At 28.1% G+C, this 18686-nt stretch overlaps 1 protein-coding gene and 1 long non-coding RNA gene across 2 annotated transcripts in view; both read right to left on the reverse strand.

Annotated features, from left to right (window-relative positions):
- Positions 1-1525: 1525 nt before the first annotated feature.
- Positions 1526-18686, reverse strand: part of LOC107445326 (RNA-binding protein 34) — an 80277-nt gene continuing 63116 nt past the window's right edge. The window contains exons 5-11 of the mRNA XM_071184709.1: positions 17798-17857; positions 17126-17169; positions 14589-14672; positions 12700-12812; positions 9606-9724; positions 5733-5872; positions 1526-1704 (exon numbers count right to left, since the gene is read on the reverse strand). Coding sequence (XP_071040810.1) covers positions 1581-1704; positions 5733-5872; positions 9606-9724; positions 12700-12812; positions 14589-14672; positions 17126-17169; positions 17798-17857 — 684 coding nt within the window. The 3' untranslated portion in view covers positions 1526-1580. The remainder of the gene's footprint in view (positions 1705-5732; positions 5873-9605; positions 9725-12699; positions 12813-14588; positions 14673-17125; positions 17170-17797; positions 17858-18686) is intronic.
- Positions 4042-5726, reverse strand: LOC139426341 (uncharacterized). Its single transcript, XR_011637586.1, has 2 exons — positions 4735-5726; positions 4042-4684 (listed from the first exon to the last, which is right to left on the reverse strand). It is a non-coding gene; the product is annotated as an uncharacterized lncRNA (long non-coding RNA).

An 18686-nucleotide genomic window follows, 5' to 3' on the forward strand; every position in this document is an offset into this window, starting at 1 on the left:
GATCGAATAGGGGTGATAGTGAGCCCAAGCCAAAATTCTGAAAAATATCCAGAGTTAAAAAAAAAAATTTCAATTGAAAAAAATTAAAACAAGATTTTTTTTTTCCTTTTTCTCAATATTTCTTAGTTTACTTAAAATATATTTAAAATTTTACACATACCTATGATAACCTGGAGAAGTAATTAAAATTTACAAATATGTCTTTCTTCAGTTTATGGTTATAATAACTATATACTGATAAAAAATGATTATTAATCATGAATGTAAGCTAATAAAGTATCTGGCTCTTCCTTACAAACAAATAAAATGAACTGTGTTTTCAAGTTCCATCTTTGAAAATTTGATTTCCGGAAACTTCTGTGATCGACGATTTTTTTGGAAACGTCAGGACCTTCGATTTCCGGGTCACTGTTAGCGAAAAATCCGGAATTTTCCAGGAGCACAATCAGCCCTGTATGACGAATATCATTAAATAAGCAGAATTTCTGTTGAAAGTGGCCTGCAAAATGTTCAACTTTATTTGAACAAGAAAATGAATACTATAGCTTAAAAAGATGAAGGAAAGAATTCCTTCCGAGCCATTCTGTTTTATAAAACAACCTAACAAAGACAGCACTTTTCTTTGAATCCAATAATATGCTTTTAACTCTGTTCATAAAGTAAATAAATTAGGAACCTTTTATTTATACCTGCAAGCAAAGATGATATTTGCATTAAATTAAAGGTTATTTTTATTTTAACTACTTATTGAATTACTACTTTTCTATGACAGTTTTCTTTCAAATTAAAATCATTTTCTTTTGAAATAAAAATTTAAACCAAAATGTGTTATTCCAGGAAATACTTGCCAATCCCAATTTTTGAATTTGCATATGAATTATTGCTGATTTTATTACATTAAAATTTCTGGTAGCGTATTTTAGTACAACTTTTTGAAAAAGTTTGATCTACTTGGTTTTCTCAATTTATTTTCGGCAGTTTTTACTACTAATTTTTGTGTGATTTATAAAAACTTGATATTTTAATATGGCATTATGAACCACTAATTTTCAATTGCGCATTTGAAAGACTTTATGCAGTGTTCTCTCTAAGTGTTTTTTTAAAAGGGGTAACCATCATGCCCTTTAGCAGTCAGGGTTGGCACTCTAATCTGGAAAAATAAAATATAAATTTCCTGAACATATTATCAAGATGAAAAACACAATCACTGTACTCTTTTATGGGCTGTATAGGGCAAACTATACTAGGTATAATTGCTGTAAAAACTTAAGAACTGCAGAAAACAGAGTGAAAGTGCTGTAGAGTTGGCAGATGTGAAGGTACTATCTTAAAAAAACCCAAGTGTGTTTTTTTTTTTTTTTAAAAAAAAGCTTTTTTTTTATTTTTAAAACTCTGCTTTATATGGGTTATTTTTATATTAAATCAACCAGAAGTATGGGGTGGAGAATCCCTTTTATTAATTTTTATATTAACTAAGAGAAAGAGAGATAACATTAAAATAAAAATTAGTGAAAAAATAAATATATCATTTGAAAAAATGTTTAATTGTACAAAATGTTGATTTCAATCGAGGTAGTTAATCATTTTACAAATTTTTCACCAAACAAACGAGCTATTTTCTTCTTCTGGTGAACATGTTTTCCTTTTTTTAGAAGTTTCTTAACAGATTTCTTACTACCAGCTTGTTTAGTTCGTTTCATAGCCCTAAAAGAAAATATTCAAAATATTTTTATGTACAGTAAGTTGCATAATTTAATATGCAGATGTTTGTATTTATAAGAGAGCAACCTTTTTAAGCATTAAAAATATTAAGATATTTTAAAACGCTATGAAAAAAGCTATTGGAATTATATAACTTATTTTAATGTAAAATTAGAACAGATTATAATAATATGGTAGATTATAATAATATGGCACACTTGGCAACTTTTTGCCTAACAACAGTTTCAAAAATATTTATTATAATAAAAATAATAAGTTTATTATAATAAAAATAACAAGTAAAAACAATAAGTTAATTATATTAAAAATAACAAGCCTTTTTAAAAAACTGGTATATCAGGCAATGTTGGATACTCAACAATTTCCATTTTTTGGAAGTTTTCAGCATTTTTTTTTTTAAATGTAAAATTAGTATTTATAATACAGTTCAATAAGTTTTTTATTATTTGTAATACAATTTTTTCCATACAGTTTCAAACCTGAAGATCTCATGGAATTTTAAGAAAAACACATTTTACATCTTAAAATACTTCTTGAAAAAAGTGAACCATGGCACTGACAGTTATTTTGTATTTTACTAATTCTGCATATCTGTCTAACTATGTAAATACTTGCAGGCGGCCTTTACCTCAAAAGTGATGCAAAAAACTTCGAAATACATGGTATCTGTTAAATGCTAGGTTTTTAAAATCTATGACTTGCCATTAATAATTCCAGGCATTTTTTATGACTTTCCGAAGTTATTATTTCCTCCACAAAAACACAACAGTAATTTAAAAAAGCATTATATTAATATTGAATGAAATGATAGGTATAACCAAAACTGTTATAAATGATAGGCAATGAAATGCAAAACTGTTATAAATGATAGGTATAACCAAAAACTAGTTTTGATATCATTTACCACTATTTTGATATCAACCACCTATAATTCTCTCGGGGCTGGTACATTCCAATATTAGTAACACCAGCCCCGTGGCAGAATCGTGGCAACATTGTCGCAGAACGTTACCGAGTTCTTGCAGGATTTTTCCTTTCGAAAGTATCAAATTGTGGACATTTTTTCCTGCAGAAATTTTCGAAAGTTTCATCCTTTCTTTAGAATTACAGTCGAACCCCGCTATAGTGAACCGTCTGCGGACTCAGTAATGTGTCCACTATAACCGATAGTTCACTATATCCAAATTTTTTGAAAAATATTTTNAGTGGAAAAAAAATGCTTGCGATTTTTCTATTCTTCTTTAATAATAATAAAAAATAAAGAATAATAAAGTAAAAAATTTGGTTGTCTTTTCGGCAAAAATTTTGGTTCTAATATTTTTTATGCAGCCATTACTATTGATTTCCACATAAATAAAATCCGATATTTTTGCATACAATATTATTAACAACCGATTCTCGAATTGAAAACACGCACCTAGTAACCCTTTTCCTCATACTATCCACATAAATAAAATCCGATATTTTTGCATACAACATTATTAATAACAACCGATTCTCGAATTGAAAACACGCACTTAGTAACCCTTTTCCTCATACTATTCATGGGATTTCGTCGTCAACGTTTTTTAAAATTAGTTCCTGCTATGGATATCACGATTTTTTTAAAATGTGATGATTTACAAAATACGAAAAAGGAAATAATCAGTGTGTTTTCCCTCTGCAAAATGCGAGAATATCACCCATAATATTAGAATTTAAAAAAAATATTACATATATGTTTAAAAAAAAATATTTTACTTGATCTAAAAAGTATTTGCTTTTTCTTTTTAAGTTCATGTTTCTGTTAATGTTCTGTCTTCTGTTCCGTTGAATTAGTAACATTTGTTATTTTTAAAAGTATCTTGCAGAAAGATATTAGTATTAAAAAGGTATGTCGCAGAAAGCCCGAAAAAATTTTGTCACAGGGATCTGTAGGGATTTAATTATCGACTATGTCAACCTTCATCTATCAAAAGGTACCTCACGATAGAATCAAGTTAATATGTCTTATATACTAGGGAATTGGTATTTAATTTATATAGTGGTAGTTACGCCACATTACTCCCCTTCCAGAATTTTATCTATGATAGAATTCGATGAACAATTACCACTAGTTGATTAATGCTGTTTATTTATTAACTTCAATTTTTGCTCACTATATATATATTTTTTCTTTCTTTCAAGCATTTCGCTCGGTAACTTTTTTTATATTTTTTTTATAGCTTTTCGCTATTCTTTCACATCATTTTTTTTATAGCTTTTCGCTATTATTATTTTTTTTCTAGCATTTCGCTCATTATTATTTATTAACCGGGAAACTTTATTTACTTCACCGGATTTCTTTCTTTTTTTTGAGCAGTATATTTTTTTAAGCATATCAACTGTTTAATGTGGATTCATCCATCAATACTGACAATTTCTTATCACGTCCGTAGGTCACCAATGTGGGGATTTAATTATCGACTATGTCAACCTTCATCTATCAAAAGGTACCTCACGATAGAATCAAGTTAATATGTCTTATATACTAGGGAATTGGTATTTAATTTATATAGTGGTAGTTACGCCACAGATCATTAGAATAAATAAAGAGTTGGTTTGTGTTTCCAAGAGATATGAATCTCGAATGGCTCTCACTACCACAATATTGAAGAGAAGACATAAAAGAGAGCCACTCTGATGAACAACATTATTAATTAAAAAATATACTACAGTCAAACCCTATTATAGTGAACTCCCAGATATAGTAAGGAAGTGTTCACTCCTGCGCCTTGCTATACATAATATTACTTTTTGTGGATATAGTGAACCAAAAGACGAGAGGAAAGTGGATATTATGAACTTTTTTCTGCCTTCAACTGATTTTTTTTCATTTGTTTGGTAATCTTGAAATTTCTACGCAAATACATATACTGATTTTAAAAGCTTTCCATTGAGTGGAATGCAGACTTGAGCATTTTTTCTAGTTTGCTTCTTCTACCTCAGTTGCAATATATACATACCTGAGTTAACTCAGGATAATTCTTCTACCTCAGTTGCAATATATACATACCAGAGTTAACTCAGGATAATCAGAGAAACGATTAATGAATAAATTTGTGGCAATTAAACCAAAAATTGCTGTTTTGCATTTTCAGATAAACTTGTTCCAGATAAATTTTGAATTACAAAATTTTTAAACCACATGTTATAGCATTTTAATAGACATAGATTTGGAATAATGAACCAGCTCTTAAAAAGACAGTTAAATGCTTAGAAAGGTTTTTGCCTTCTTCATATCAAATCTCATACATAAATTGATTTTATTTTCAAAAATGTACAACTTCAAATTATTTTTCCAGATAATGCTATAAGAGAAAGACCAACAATTTTTAGAAAGGAATTTAATTTAAATTATCTTTCACATATATTCAACTACTATAGAATCACCTTAATTTTAGAAAATATTTTTCTTAGAGGTAGTATTTTAATAAATAATAATTTTAAAAAAATTATCTAACATTTTAAGAAAACTTTATTGTTAAAATAAAAAAAATCGCTTTCCCCCTCTCTTTTATATATATATCTACAATCATATCTATATCTATCTATCTATATATATACAGTACAGAACCCGTTATCCGGAAATCAGAAAACCGGAACGAAATTCGATCAATTTTCCCACCATTATAAAAAAAAATTTCCCTTATAAAATTTTAGGATTTTTCGTTCTTTTTTGAAAGATGTTTAACTTACCATCATTTTCGAAATAATCATTAGTGTATTGCTCCATCGTTTTTTCTTCTTTTTAAGATTATTTCCAAATATTATTTCTTTTAGTTGGGTTTAACAATAAAAAAACGGCTTTTTGTAGCGATTCAGAAAACCGGAAAAATCAGTTATCCGGAATAGCGAAATTCCCTACTGTATAAATAAAAGTTGAAAGTCTGACATTATAGACAATGCCTAAAACCAACCAACGAAATAAGAAAATTCTCACATTGCCACAAAAATGTACATAATGCCAAAAATGAATAAAAATCACATACATATTACTTCTGATAGCCATCACTGTTTTTTTAGGTCCTGTTTTCCCCCCAGGATTATTGTCAACAGGCTTGACTCTTATTTTTCTGCTGTTTATTTCCACATCATCTAAAGTGAGGGCTTTTTCCTTTGCTTTTATTTTCTGGAACATGAAATAAATTATTATTTAAAAAAGTAGAAAACTCACAAACAGGATAAAAAGTTCACATTTAAAATAAACTAATTCAGAACTGCCACTTAAATCAGGGGGAAAAATTCCCTGTATATATTATACACAATATAATAAGAGGAAAAATAGAATCACTGTACTCTTGTATCAGCTGTATTGGGCCAACTATACTTGTTAGAATTGCTGAAAAAAAATTTAAGAATAAAAGGAACAGCTGAAACAAATAATCATAGAGTAAATGAAATAGTTTAGTATAGCTGAAATATTGTCCTTAAATATCTTATAGATTGCACTTTGAGTGGTTGCCTTTTTTTAAAAGACAAAAATAAGAAACAAAATTCCCTGTATTTTAGGTGATTTTTAATTCTGTGTACTTTACACGTTTCCCTGTGGAGTCGCTACCCTGTAATTTAATAAGCAAACTTTAAAAATTAAAAAAAAAAAACAACAACATGGAAAGTGGAATTTTTCTTTTTATTGGAAAATATTTTCCATGTTAAAAATTTATCAATACAGTGGAAAGTCGCGTATCCGGAATCGGCGGGACTTCCCGAAGTTCGTATATTTGATTTTTCCGTATAATTGACCTCCAAGGTAAACAAAGCTTAAAATGATCTGAATCTAAGAAGCAGAAAATAAATAAACATTATTTTTCGGGCAATAATGTTTTAGTATTAGAATGATATCTAATCAATCATAAACAAAATATTAGAAAAAAAATAATTATTGCTATTCTAAAAATAAATATAGAAAACGAAAAAAATTCCCAGTTATGAAAATATTAATTGCTCTCTCCACCATTTTGAACTAGAACGATTCAAGCAAGAAGGGGAAATTCCCGTCATTCAATAAGGTGGGTAGGTGGAGAAGAAAAATTCATTTCCTCCTTACTTGTCATTCAAGTTGAGGGCGGGGTAGTGACAAATTCTTATTTTCTCTCCCATCATTGGCTATCAATCAAGCATAAAGGCGTGGCATGCTAATTGGGTTCTCTTTATTTTTTCTTGTGTGACTAAAGGGGATTCCCCCTCCACTTTAACATTCAAAAAGGTTCCAGGAAATGCCTCTTTTACTAGCCAGCTGCATAGAAAGAAGGGGGAGGGAGGGGACTCAGTTGTGCTCTTTTGAAAACAACCCCCCCCCCTTTCCTGCATTCCAGAGGAGGAGCGTCATTGTCTTAGTAAATCTTCTGTTCTCTTTTCTGTTGATTTATGGGTTCAATGCATAGATCTCTAGAAGTTGAGAAGGGGAAAAAAAGACTTCGTTTTTTTTTTTTAAAAGGAATGGGGAAGATGAAGAAATGTTTGATTATTTTGATTGTTAAAAAGTGTCCGGGAAATCGACCCTACCGGAAAAGGGACGTCCGGATATGAGACGTTACACTGTACTTATAAATCTTATTATATTATAAGAAAATGGGCTACTGCAACCCTTACAAGATGTTGCACATTAGAGATAATGGACTCAGCTCTTGCAGTCCTAAACTTCTAGATTACATAAGAATTGCGTATGATGCATTGTTTTTACTTTCAAATTGCACATGTCATCTCATTAAAAAACCCACACACATTCTAAAGACCTAATATCTGAAAGTCAAAGTAAAGCTAGTTTTTACTACTTTTCCGCTTTAGTTAAAACAATACAGAATAAACGGACTAAATAATGACTGTAATACTGTATATTTAAAAAAAATTTTCTTCATAAATTTGATGCAAAATCCGCAATCTTGAATTGTAGGTGAGAGCCAAATGAATTTTAAAAAGTCAATAGTTGTACCTGGTTTTTCTTTGGCACAGATGAAAACTGATTTTATATTGTTACAAATTTCTTCAATAGAGAGCGCTAATATTAATCATGAAATTAATGTTTTACACGTGTGAAAGGCAACGGATTATAACAAAATGAGCGCACAGTTCGCTTATAGTAAAAGAAAAGGGCGTTTCTTTAAATAAATCTAAAGTAATTTTTCACAGGAAGCTTTCGTTATATCATTATAAACAAAACACCTACTCATCCCTACACTCCTTCCACTTTTTTTTTGGAGGAAAATGGTGATTTGATATGACACAAGTAACAATACCTCACTTGTTTAGTTAACAATATCAGATGGGTAAATGTGTCCCATTACAAAACTGTACTTTTTGTACATGAAACCCTTATAACTTCTAAACTATTAGATTGGCTCAGGATTGGTCTCATTCAATTCTCCATGAAAAAATAATTTGGTAACAATGACTCAAAAGCTAATTTTTACTGATTTTCTGCTGTGGTTAAATTCATAGATTCAGGGATGAGAGTAGTCAGAAAGTTTAAAAGAGGAAATCCCAAAAACAAAAAAAAGAAAGAAAAAAAAGGGGAAAAAAGGGAAAAAAAATATATATCTATGTATATATATATATAAACAAAAATTTGACAAAAAAGTGCGATTTTTAAACTTGTAACCATGTGAATATAAATCCCGATATGAGACTTTTAAATCACGTAAATATGAAACTCTACATCGAATTTAAAAAATGCGAAAATACAAATCATGATTTTTTAATTTTTTGATCACGATGAATAATTTTTAAATCGCGCGATATTACAACCACAAAAACGAATCATGATATTGGATTTTAAGCTCACGTGAATGCGAATTGCTACATAGGGCTTTAAAAGCTCGTAAATACAAATCGCGATATTGATTTTTTAAATCTCGTAAGTAAGAATCGCACTGTGCAATATTTAAATCGCCTGAATAAGAATCGCAGCGTTNAACTATTAGATTGGCTCAGGATCGGTCTCATTCAATTCTCCATGAAAAAATAATTTGGTAACAATGACTCAAAAGCTAATTTTTACTGATTTTCTGCTGTGGTTAAATTCATAGATTAAAAAAAAATTGGTAGGCTTGATGCAATGACAAGGTAAATTCACAATCTCGAATTATAGGTGAGAGCCACATAAGTCAATAGTTTTACCAGGTTTCTTGTTGACACAGATGAAAAATGATTTTATATTTGTTACAAATTTCTGCCCCACCAACAGAGAGTGCTAATATTAATCAGAAAATTTATGAAAATATTTTACTTGTGTACAAGAGGCAACAGATCAGAATGGAAGGCTTGGAAAGCTTTCCAATCTAAAGAAACCATGCCTAAAAAAAATCAGTTTTTGCCCTCAAACAGGGTTGCCACTCAAATCTGAGAAAAAAAATTCCCTGTGTTTTCCCTATACATATTATACACAATATATTAAGAGGAAACAGCAATTATTGTGCTCTTATGTGAGCTATATTAGGCTAACTATATTTATTAGTTTTAATTGCTGGAAAAACAGCTGAATATACTTTAATGCTAGAAAAACAGCTGAACATACTGAATATGTATGTTGTAACTGAAATAGTTAAGTATAGCTGAAATATCATGGTTAAATATCCCACAGATTGCGCTTTGAGTGGTCACCATTTTTTAAAAGACAAAAATAAGAAACAAAATTCCCTGCATTTTCACAGTTTGTAAAGGAAAAAAAAAATCAAAATTACCTGCATTTTCCCTGCTTTCTACGATAAAAAAATCTTAGGAGCTAATTTTTTCTGAGAAAAAGTTCAATTTTACTGAACTATAATACAGCAAATAATTTTAACCATAGTACAAAAATATTTTAACATAAAGCATGAGTTACTTCATTTTAAAATGCAAGTACTACAATAAATGTAATTCAATACCTGGAATTGGATGTAGCCAAACCCTTTGCCAACACCAGTGTTTTTATCTCGAACAATTCTTACAGCTTGAATTTCGCCACATTCTTCAAAAGCTGACCTGACTGTTTCATCAGCCACATCTATCAATGAAAATTAACACATTGTCATATTTTTTTCCTCTAACTAATAGATAAACTTATCTAAAACTGTTTGTTCAAGCCTTATTTGACACATGGAATAAGGTCTTTTAATCTTTTTTCTTAAAATTAAAAAAAAAGAAAAGAAAAAAACAGACTTAAGATTTAAAAGGCACTTATTCGGGAGATCTATTAATCGTGACATTTTTAAATAATTTTAATAATGAATTTTTTTATTTGTTTATTAACAATTATATCTATATACACACTACATACATAAGGGCAGAAAATAAAAACTAAGTCTCGGGAAACAGCAACAAAAATTTAATACTAGGCATTTTCTACAAATTTTCATTTCGTTTAAATTACGATCCAATGTGCTATTTTATACATATATGTATATAGAGCGAAACACAATACTAAAAAAAGTAAATCAAAAATAATTTCTCTACACATTAGTGTAAAAAATATTTTTCAAGAAGTATTTGTCATTAAACCAAATGAAAATTAAAAAAATATTTTTCATTTTAGAAACATCATCTCCAGTGGAAAAAATCTTATACACAATAATTGCAATTAATTTTATCTTCTTAAAAATATTATTATTCACAATACAGGGTTGCCACTCAAATCTAGAGAAAAAATTCCCTGTACATGTTATACGTAATATATTAAGCAAGGTTGGCTTTTTGCCGGAAGAAACTGGTTTTTGCCATGCCAGTGGCAGAAACTGGTTATAACCGGTAAAAACTGGCAGAAGCTAAAAAAACTTCTATATTAATTCTGGTAATTGCTTAATGACATTTTGTTTAAGTAAACTGAAAAATTTTACTCCATGTAACTGTAACAAACTTTTTAATTCATCGTTTGTAAATATATATTATTTTGTTTATATTAAATATAAAGAGTGCAGTATATCAAATATTTATATAAAATGAAGAAAAATATAATGTAATAATAAATATAAATACTAGATTTTAGTTTATTATATTAAACTCTGAAATTCAGTAATTATTATCATTTAACTCTTAACATAACTGAATAGAACTATTTTCAAATAGTTTTTTTTTCTTTTCAAGACATAATTTGCATGGCAACAATCCAATTATTATAACAGTAACAGTTTTAATCTTTTGTGGATGGATTATTTTTATTGGGATGGATTATTTATACAATGCCTGCTAGTTCTGCTGAACTTGAGAGAGTCTTCTCAAATTTCTCATTCGTGCATAGCAAATTGAGAAATTGTTTAGGTTTAGAAACTGCATTAGAACTTGTCTTTTGTTATAGATTACTGCAGAGTGCAAACAATGTAATATTTGATTTTGAATGGTGATAATTTTGTAAATAAATTGTACTTTGTTTAACATTTAATTGTTTTTTTCTATGAATTATCCATTGTATGCCAATATCAGTACTTACTTTTATGTCATTTTCTGAATTTCTGCCATGCCAGTTTTAACCAGTTTCTACCAGTGGCTTTAACCAACTTGCTAGAAACTTGCCAACCTTGATATTAAGAGGAAACAACAATTACTGTGCTTTTGTGTGAGCTATATTGGGTTAACAATAGCTTAAATAGCTTCAATTGCTGGAAAAACAGTTGAACATACTTAAATAATGCTATTGTAAATGAAATAGTTAAGTATAGCTGAAATATCATGGTTAAATATCCCATAGATTATGCTTTGAGTGGTTACCATTTTTGAAAAAACCAAAATAAAAAAACAAAATTACAACTATTTTCTTAATAATTTTAGAAATATAACAAAAGAGAAAATAAATATTCATAATGACCAGATTTACTAAATGAAACATAAATAAATTTATTTTACTTACCAAATGGTAAATTACCAAGAAAAACGGACAAATCATTATTGTATAACTTCTTTTCGCCAGGTTGATTCGCAAAATCAACAAGAATGTGATGATCATCAATTAATGTTCCATTTCTAAAAACATAACTTTTAAAGTTAAAAGGAAATACAATTAAGAACAATACAATAAGTGAACAATTAAGACACTCAAAACAAGACTTATTTGAATAAAATGCAGCTAGTGCTTATTTTGCAACAAATGTGAGGACAGTTAAAAATCTTTACAAAAATTATGGCAGGTTATTTTACTCCTTCATATGCAGCGACAACATACTTGAATATTGATCATACAACAAGGTCTTTATGATGAACAAGTATTTCTTAACCTGCTTTTTTCTGCTTTCTTTTNAGCAAATTGAGAAATTGTTTAGGTTTAGAAACTGCATTAAAACTTGCCTTTTGTTATAGATTACTGCAGAGTGCAAACAATGTAATACTTGATTTTGAATGGTGATAATTTTGTAAATAAATTGTACTTTGTTTAACATTTAATTGTTTTTTTTCTATGAATTATCCATTGTATGTCAATCTCAGTACTTACTTTTATGTCATTTTCTGAATTTCTGCCATGCCAGTTTTAACCAGTTTCTACCAGTGGCTTTAACCACCTCGGCAGAAACTTGCCAACCTTTATATTAAGAGGAAACAACAATTACTGTGCTCTTGTGTGAGCTATATATAATGCTATTGTAAATGAAATAGTTAAGTATAGCTGAAATATCATGGTTAAATATCCCATAGATTACGCTTTGAGTGGTCACCATTTTTGAAAAGACCAAAATAAAAAAACAAAATTCCCTGTATTTTCCCAGTTTGCACAGAAAAAAAATCAAAATTCCCTGCATTTTCCCTGTTATTTTGGGTAATTTTCAAATTCCCTGTATTTTCCAGGTTTTCCCTGTCATCCCTGTGGAGTGGCAACCCTTCAATATCATTAAGTATTTAAACATGAAACGGCAGGAAATCCTTAAGAGATCAACATCGAAAATTCCACAAAACAACTATTTTCTTAATAATTTTAGAAATATAACAAAAGAGAAAATAAATATTCATAATGACCAGATTTACTAAATGAAACATAAATAAATTTATTTTACTTACCAAATGGTAAATTACCAAGAAAAACGGACAATTCATTATTGTATAACTTCTTTTCGCCAGGTTGATTCGCAAAATCAACAAGAATGTGATGATCATCAATTAATGTTCCATTTCTAAAAACATAACTTTTAAAGTTAAAAGGAAATACAATTAAGAACAATACAATAAGTGAACAATTAAGACACTCAAAACAAGACTTATTTGAATAAAATGCAGCTAGTGCTTATTTTGCAACAAATGTGAGGACAGTTAAAAATCTTTAAAAAAATTATGGCAGGTTATTTTACTCCTTCATATGCAGCGGCAACATACTTGAATATTGATCACACAACAAGGTCTTTATGATGGACAAGTATTTCTTAACCTGCTTTTTCAGATTGCTTTCTTTTAATCACTAGGAAATATTATGTTATTGATGAATATTGTTATTATATGTTTTATTTGATTTATGTCTTGCTTAATAGCCAATAAATAAGGACTAATGTAGACATGCTAATATTGAGTAATAATTTAGACAACTTACTAACACACCAATAGCTAAGGTTTTTGTGAACTAAACTAGATTGAATTAATAAAGGGTATTTCTATCATTTAAGAATGTCATATTTTTAGACTTTAAAAGACAATTGGAAAAAAAATTTGAGTACTTCCTATAATTTTTGATAAAATATGTCTTGGTGCCAATTACACTTAACCAATTTTTAAACAGTTTTAGTCATTATTATTTTTTTTTGGTGAATATAAAAATCTAGCTGTTAAGAATGATTATGAATATTATGTTACACCTGTAACACCCAGTTTTTAATTCTTAAACTTTTGAAAGTTAATAAAATTTTGAGTGTAAATTGAAATTTTTATTATGTCTTTTTTCAATTTAGTCTTAGAATGGTTTATCTGGTATTAACAGCAGAGGAAACCTTTTCCCCCATGTTAATTAAAATTCTTGCCTACAATGATGATTTTATTATTATTCTCTAAACCAAAAACACACGTTAGTATAGATTTATAAATACAAAAAGAAAATGCAAGACATCAGATCAGTAAACTTTAATTTCCTACAAATTTGAACTTCCTTGTGGCTATCTAGGCACAAATGTTAATAATTAGAACAATTAAAATATTGAACTTAATGATAATAATTAGTTTTGTCAGGGGTGATTGTGAGCCCAACTCAAAAATCCTGAAAATTTCTTTAATGAACATGAAATTCTAAATAAATTATATGCAGCATAATTTAAATTAACAATTATGTATAAGTTTACTTTTATCTCTTATCACATTTATTATTCTACCAGAAAAAATATTTTCAAATGAAAGAGATGCCAAGCATAAATTTTAGTGCTAATATTCTCAAATAAAATATACAAGATTTTTTTATGCATAAATGTGATCGATTATTTCTTTAAAATTCTGTACTTTGGATTTCCGGATCACGGTTAATGAAAAATCCAAAAATTCGGATTTTTTCAGAAGCACAATTATCTCTGGTTATATTAAAAGATGCATAAAAAGAATAATTTAAGGTTTTATAAAACTTCAAAAGCAATAAAAATATTAAAAAGCATTGTATTTCAATCATCTTTCGTATAATTTCTTCCTTTTTTTATCTAATACAGCTTTTATAAACTATAAAGGTGATAGGAAAAAAAGTGGATATTCCCCCATATTATTCGTTTAAGTTACGCAGACATGGAACACTATTCACTCAAGAGTTACCTAAGGCAGCTATAGAAGCACAGAATTTCCCAATCAATTATTTTTTCAAAAAATGGATTTGTTTTAAAAAGTAGTCATATTCACTCACGAATAGGCAAATACAAAAATAATAAAGCAAGGAAACATAAAAAAAAACAAAACATTTTTGTAAATTAAAATGTATATAAACTCACAAAGATAAAGCATTCTTAGCTGATTCCTTATCCTTAAAAACAACAAATCCAGTATGGCTCTGCAGACCTTTGTGATATTCACTCCTGGATTCATAATAATATAATAAATCATTTGTATGGAAGAGAAAACAGCACATTCATAAAATAAATACAAATGATATAAACTCAATCATGTATTTTTCAATAATTTAGCAAAAATTAGCTATTTAGGCAGAATTCCAGAATAACAGAATAACAGAAGTTATTTTTCGAAAAAGGGCGCCGATTCTAAGAGTTTGAAAACATAAGTAATTTATTATGTATTTCACTTATTTAGAATACAGTGTTTTTTCTGTTCCTTCAGACATAATAGTTCTGTGATGTGTATGGATTATTTAAATTTATATTAACTTAATATTTAAAAGTAATACAGTGAACAACATGAAGGTATTCATATTTGAACGTTAGTATGCATTACAAATTTTATGATCTTATACTAAACAAAACTCAGTGGCGCAACAGTCCATCGAGGGCCAAGGCCTACTGTGTACATCTCAGTTTTCTGGACCTTGAGTTCTGGGGTGCAGGAGCAGATGTTCCAGTTAGGTGATCAGCTGAACGCGGAAACCCCCAGTGTTCCCATGCATACTTGGTACTCATTTATCGACCCACTGAAGGGATGAAAGGGTGAGTCAACCTTGCCTGGGTCAAGCATCGAATCCAGGAACCGTGACACGAGAGACCTGTGACACCAGGTGTCTCTTACTTATATTAGCCATGATAAAAAGATCGAGAGATTTTCAGTTCAATTTAAGAGGGTGGCATACTAGTTGTGTGAAATCTCATTGTATTATGAGTATTTAATTTTCTATCTACTTAGTAATATCTTTATGTTGGTTCTAGTTAATTAGATTTTGCTACATTTAGATTAGTTATTTGTTTCATGTTAAGGTACATTTAATAATTTGTAAAAAATTTTAATCGATCATTTAATATTTTTTGTGTTTCCCCTAGGGATGTAACAAATATTCGGCAACTATTCGGTATTCGACCCTTTTGCCGAATATTCGGCCTAGCCGAATACTGAAGTCATTCGGCTGAATATGAATATTATTAGATATTTAGCTGAATAAATTCATAATAATAAAGAAAGATATTTTTTTAAATGTGCTTTTAAATATATTTAATCATGAATATTGCGGAGTTACATTTCACTGCATTAATTATTAGAAAATCTAACATTTACTCAATTTAAGTTGTATAAAACAAAAGTGTATTTAATAATGTTACATAAATAAAAACGTTTCCTTGTTGCAAATTTATCATTATATGTATTTAACAAGCATTGGAATCTTTTACATTAAAATACAAGTATATATAGTTTGTTAAATAGAAGTGTGAATACTATCTGAAATATAGAAAGTTTAAAAAAGCAAATTTGTTAATATTTATTTCATTTTTAATTTAAAATTTGAAAATTATTTAATTACAAAATTAAAATTTCAAAAGTGAAACTTTTTAAAAAGTTCTTAATTTTCTGAGTTTTAATAATTTTTCTGACAAAAAAGAAAGTTAAGAATACATTTAACAGTAGTAATGAGTTCTTATTTTAAATAAAATAGCATATAAATTACAAGTATAACTATAACTAAAATATGCTATTATTAATTATTTAGATTTATAAAAGCCATATTGCCTTGTTATTGGCATCAAGATATTTAAATTATTACAAAAAATAAATCAAGTTGTTAAAATTTTTTTAAATATACAAAGATTAAAAAAGCAATTTTGTTAATATTTATTTCATTTTCAATTTAAAATTTGAAAATTACTTTAATTACAAAATTACAAACAAAACAGAAATTTTTAAAAAGTAAGTATTCGGCCACCGAATATTCAGTATTCGACCCCATCACTATTCGTTACATCACTAGTTTCCCCCCCCATAGTTTTTAAATTTTGTCCTAAAAAATTAGATATCTTTTCATAATTAATGTCATGTTCTTAATAATAATCTTATGTTGTTTGCATAGCTAGTTTTGAAATTAGGATTTAATGCATTATTTCACTATAACAAGTTTTTTTAAATTGCTTTTCCTAAAACTTATTTTGAAACTTTAAGAATATTGACTCAAGTTAAAATCTAAAGGTACTAAAGTAAAATCTTGATTTTTTTTTTGATATGATCTTATTCCTCATCTGATATGATCTAAATTCCTCAAATTTCTTAAGATGCAGGAAATTTGAGCCTATTGAAACCAACTACATGAGTGTTTGGCGGTAAAAAAATTTACGCTGGGCAAGGAAAAATACTACATTGGTGATAACCAAACTTTTTAAAAGAAAATATATAATTTAAAATGGGAAAGTTTGAAAAATCACAATGGAAATCAGCAGAAGATTCTCATCCCTGAAAACAACATGCAATAATTGTTTGTAAATTGATTCAAATCAAGGATTTAAGTACTCTGAAGGGGAAAAAAAATCACTGGAACACATAATTCTATCACTATATTGCCTTAAAGCTCTCATATATTATTTAAAAAAAAAAAACTTACTTAATTTCAGCAACTTTTTTCGGTATACCCATTTTAGTTGAAACCTTAAAGTAACATAAAAAAAAATATTTCAGAAAAACGTTTAAAACAAAGAGTAACTCAATAAATAAAATAGTATATAAACTTTATACTTAGAAGCATTGAATTACAAATAGCAAATATTTACAGCCACCATATTAGCAGAATTGTAATGTAAAGTCAATTTGAAATTTATATTGTTGGAAAGTTTCTCAGGCTAAAAAAACATGTTTTTGATTTCTTGTTAACATAGAAAGGACTTCACTACCACAAATGTACAAATAGTACTCCATATGATATGGGTAAGTTCATTCAATATTTTTACCTTCTAAAATTGCTTAGGAAGTTAAAACATAATGAAATCTTCATCTCTAGGTTTGTCAAAGAATTTAACTATAACTAAACATATACCAGATTTGAATTACAAAATTTTCACAAGAAAGCTCAGAAAATCATATTAGTTTTAAATATAAAAGGTCAAAATTTTACATGCTATAAATGTATAATACTAAATGCAGACAACTATTAACATTATATTGCAAGTGCTTGAATGAACAATAAAAAAAATAAAAGAAAAAAAGAAAGAATCTTTTTTAGAGCAATATAGAATGGAGAAATAATTCATGAGATAAACATAGAATAATGTATACTTACAGCACCTCGCATGCGAACACTTTTTATTTGACCAAATGAAGTAAACAATTTATGCAGCATCTAAAATTATTAAAATGGTTTAATGTTATATTTAACAAGAGTGCAACAATAACATGATATTTTAAATCCACATAACAATACCAGTTGTTTTCATAACTAGCTGGGGTTGCTTACAAGCATTTCCCAAGTTTTAATTGAGCAATTATAAATCATAGAGTAATAAAACACAGATTTGGAGGAAATTTTTTTTTGTGGAAAAGTATATGCTCCTAACGGATTAATTTTTTTTTAAAACCAAAATTATGATAAGAAGTCATTTTAAAATTTGACTGAATTTACGAAAATAGTGTAACTAATCTATAAAAGGTGGCTCATAAGATTTTAAAGTTCAAAACTTTCTTTATAAGGCAATTCCTTTAACTGTGGTGCCGTTAGAAAGAACTAAGGATAGAACTATGTAATATAACTATTAAATTGCAAGAAATACAAATAAATATTTAAAAACTTTCATTAAAATTATTTTTAGGAGAACTTCCATGCAGGTTTTAAGAATTTTCAAATTTTGCATAACTAGTTTTATTTATAATTAGTTCTTAATAAAACAAAAACTTGTCTGTTTCTAGCTCTAAAATTAACCTTTTAAATCAAATATTAACTGGGTTTAAACTGTGGATTAATCTATTCTGTTTTTTTACAAATTTTTTATTGAATATTATTTTTTAATCTCCCATTAAAAATACTATTTATATGAAATTAAAACTTTTCAAAAAAATTCAGGTTGGGTCGCACTAGAACCTACCTACCATCCCCAGGGCACATTGAAAATTCCTAGGCAGCATTAGAACTTTCTGGAGAATTTAGGCAACTCGCAGAAGAAAATTATTTTTTA

The sequence above is a fragment of the Parasteatoda tepidariorum genome, chromosome 8, assembly GCF_043381705.1.
Source record: "Parasteatoda tepidariorum isolate YZ-2023 chromosome 8, CAS_Ptep_4.0, whole genome shotgun sequence".
NCBI lineage: Eukaryota > Metazoa > Arthropoda > Arachnida > Araneae > Theridiidae > Parasteatoda > Parasteatoda tepidariorum.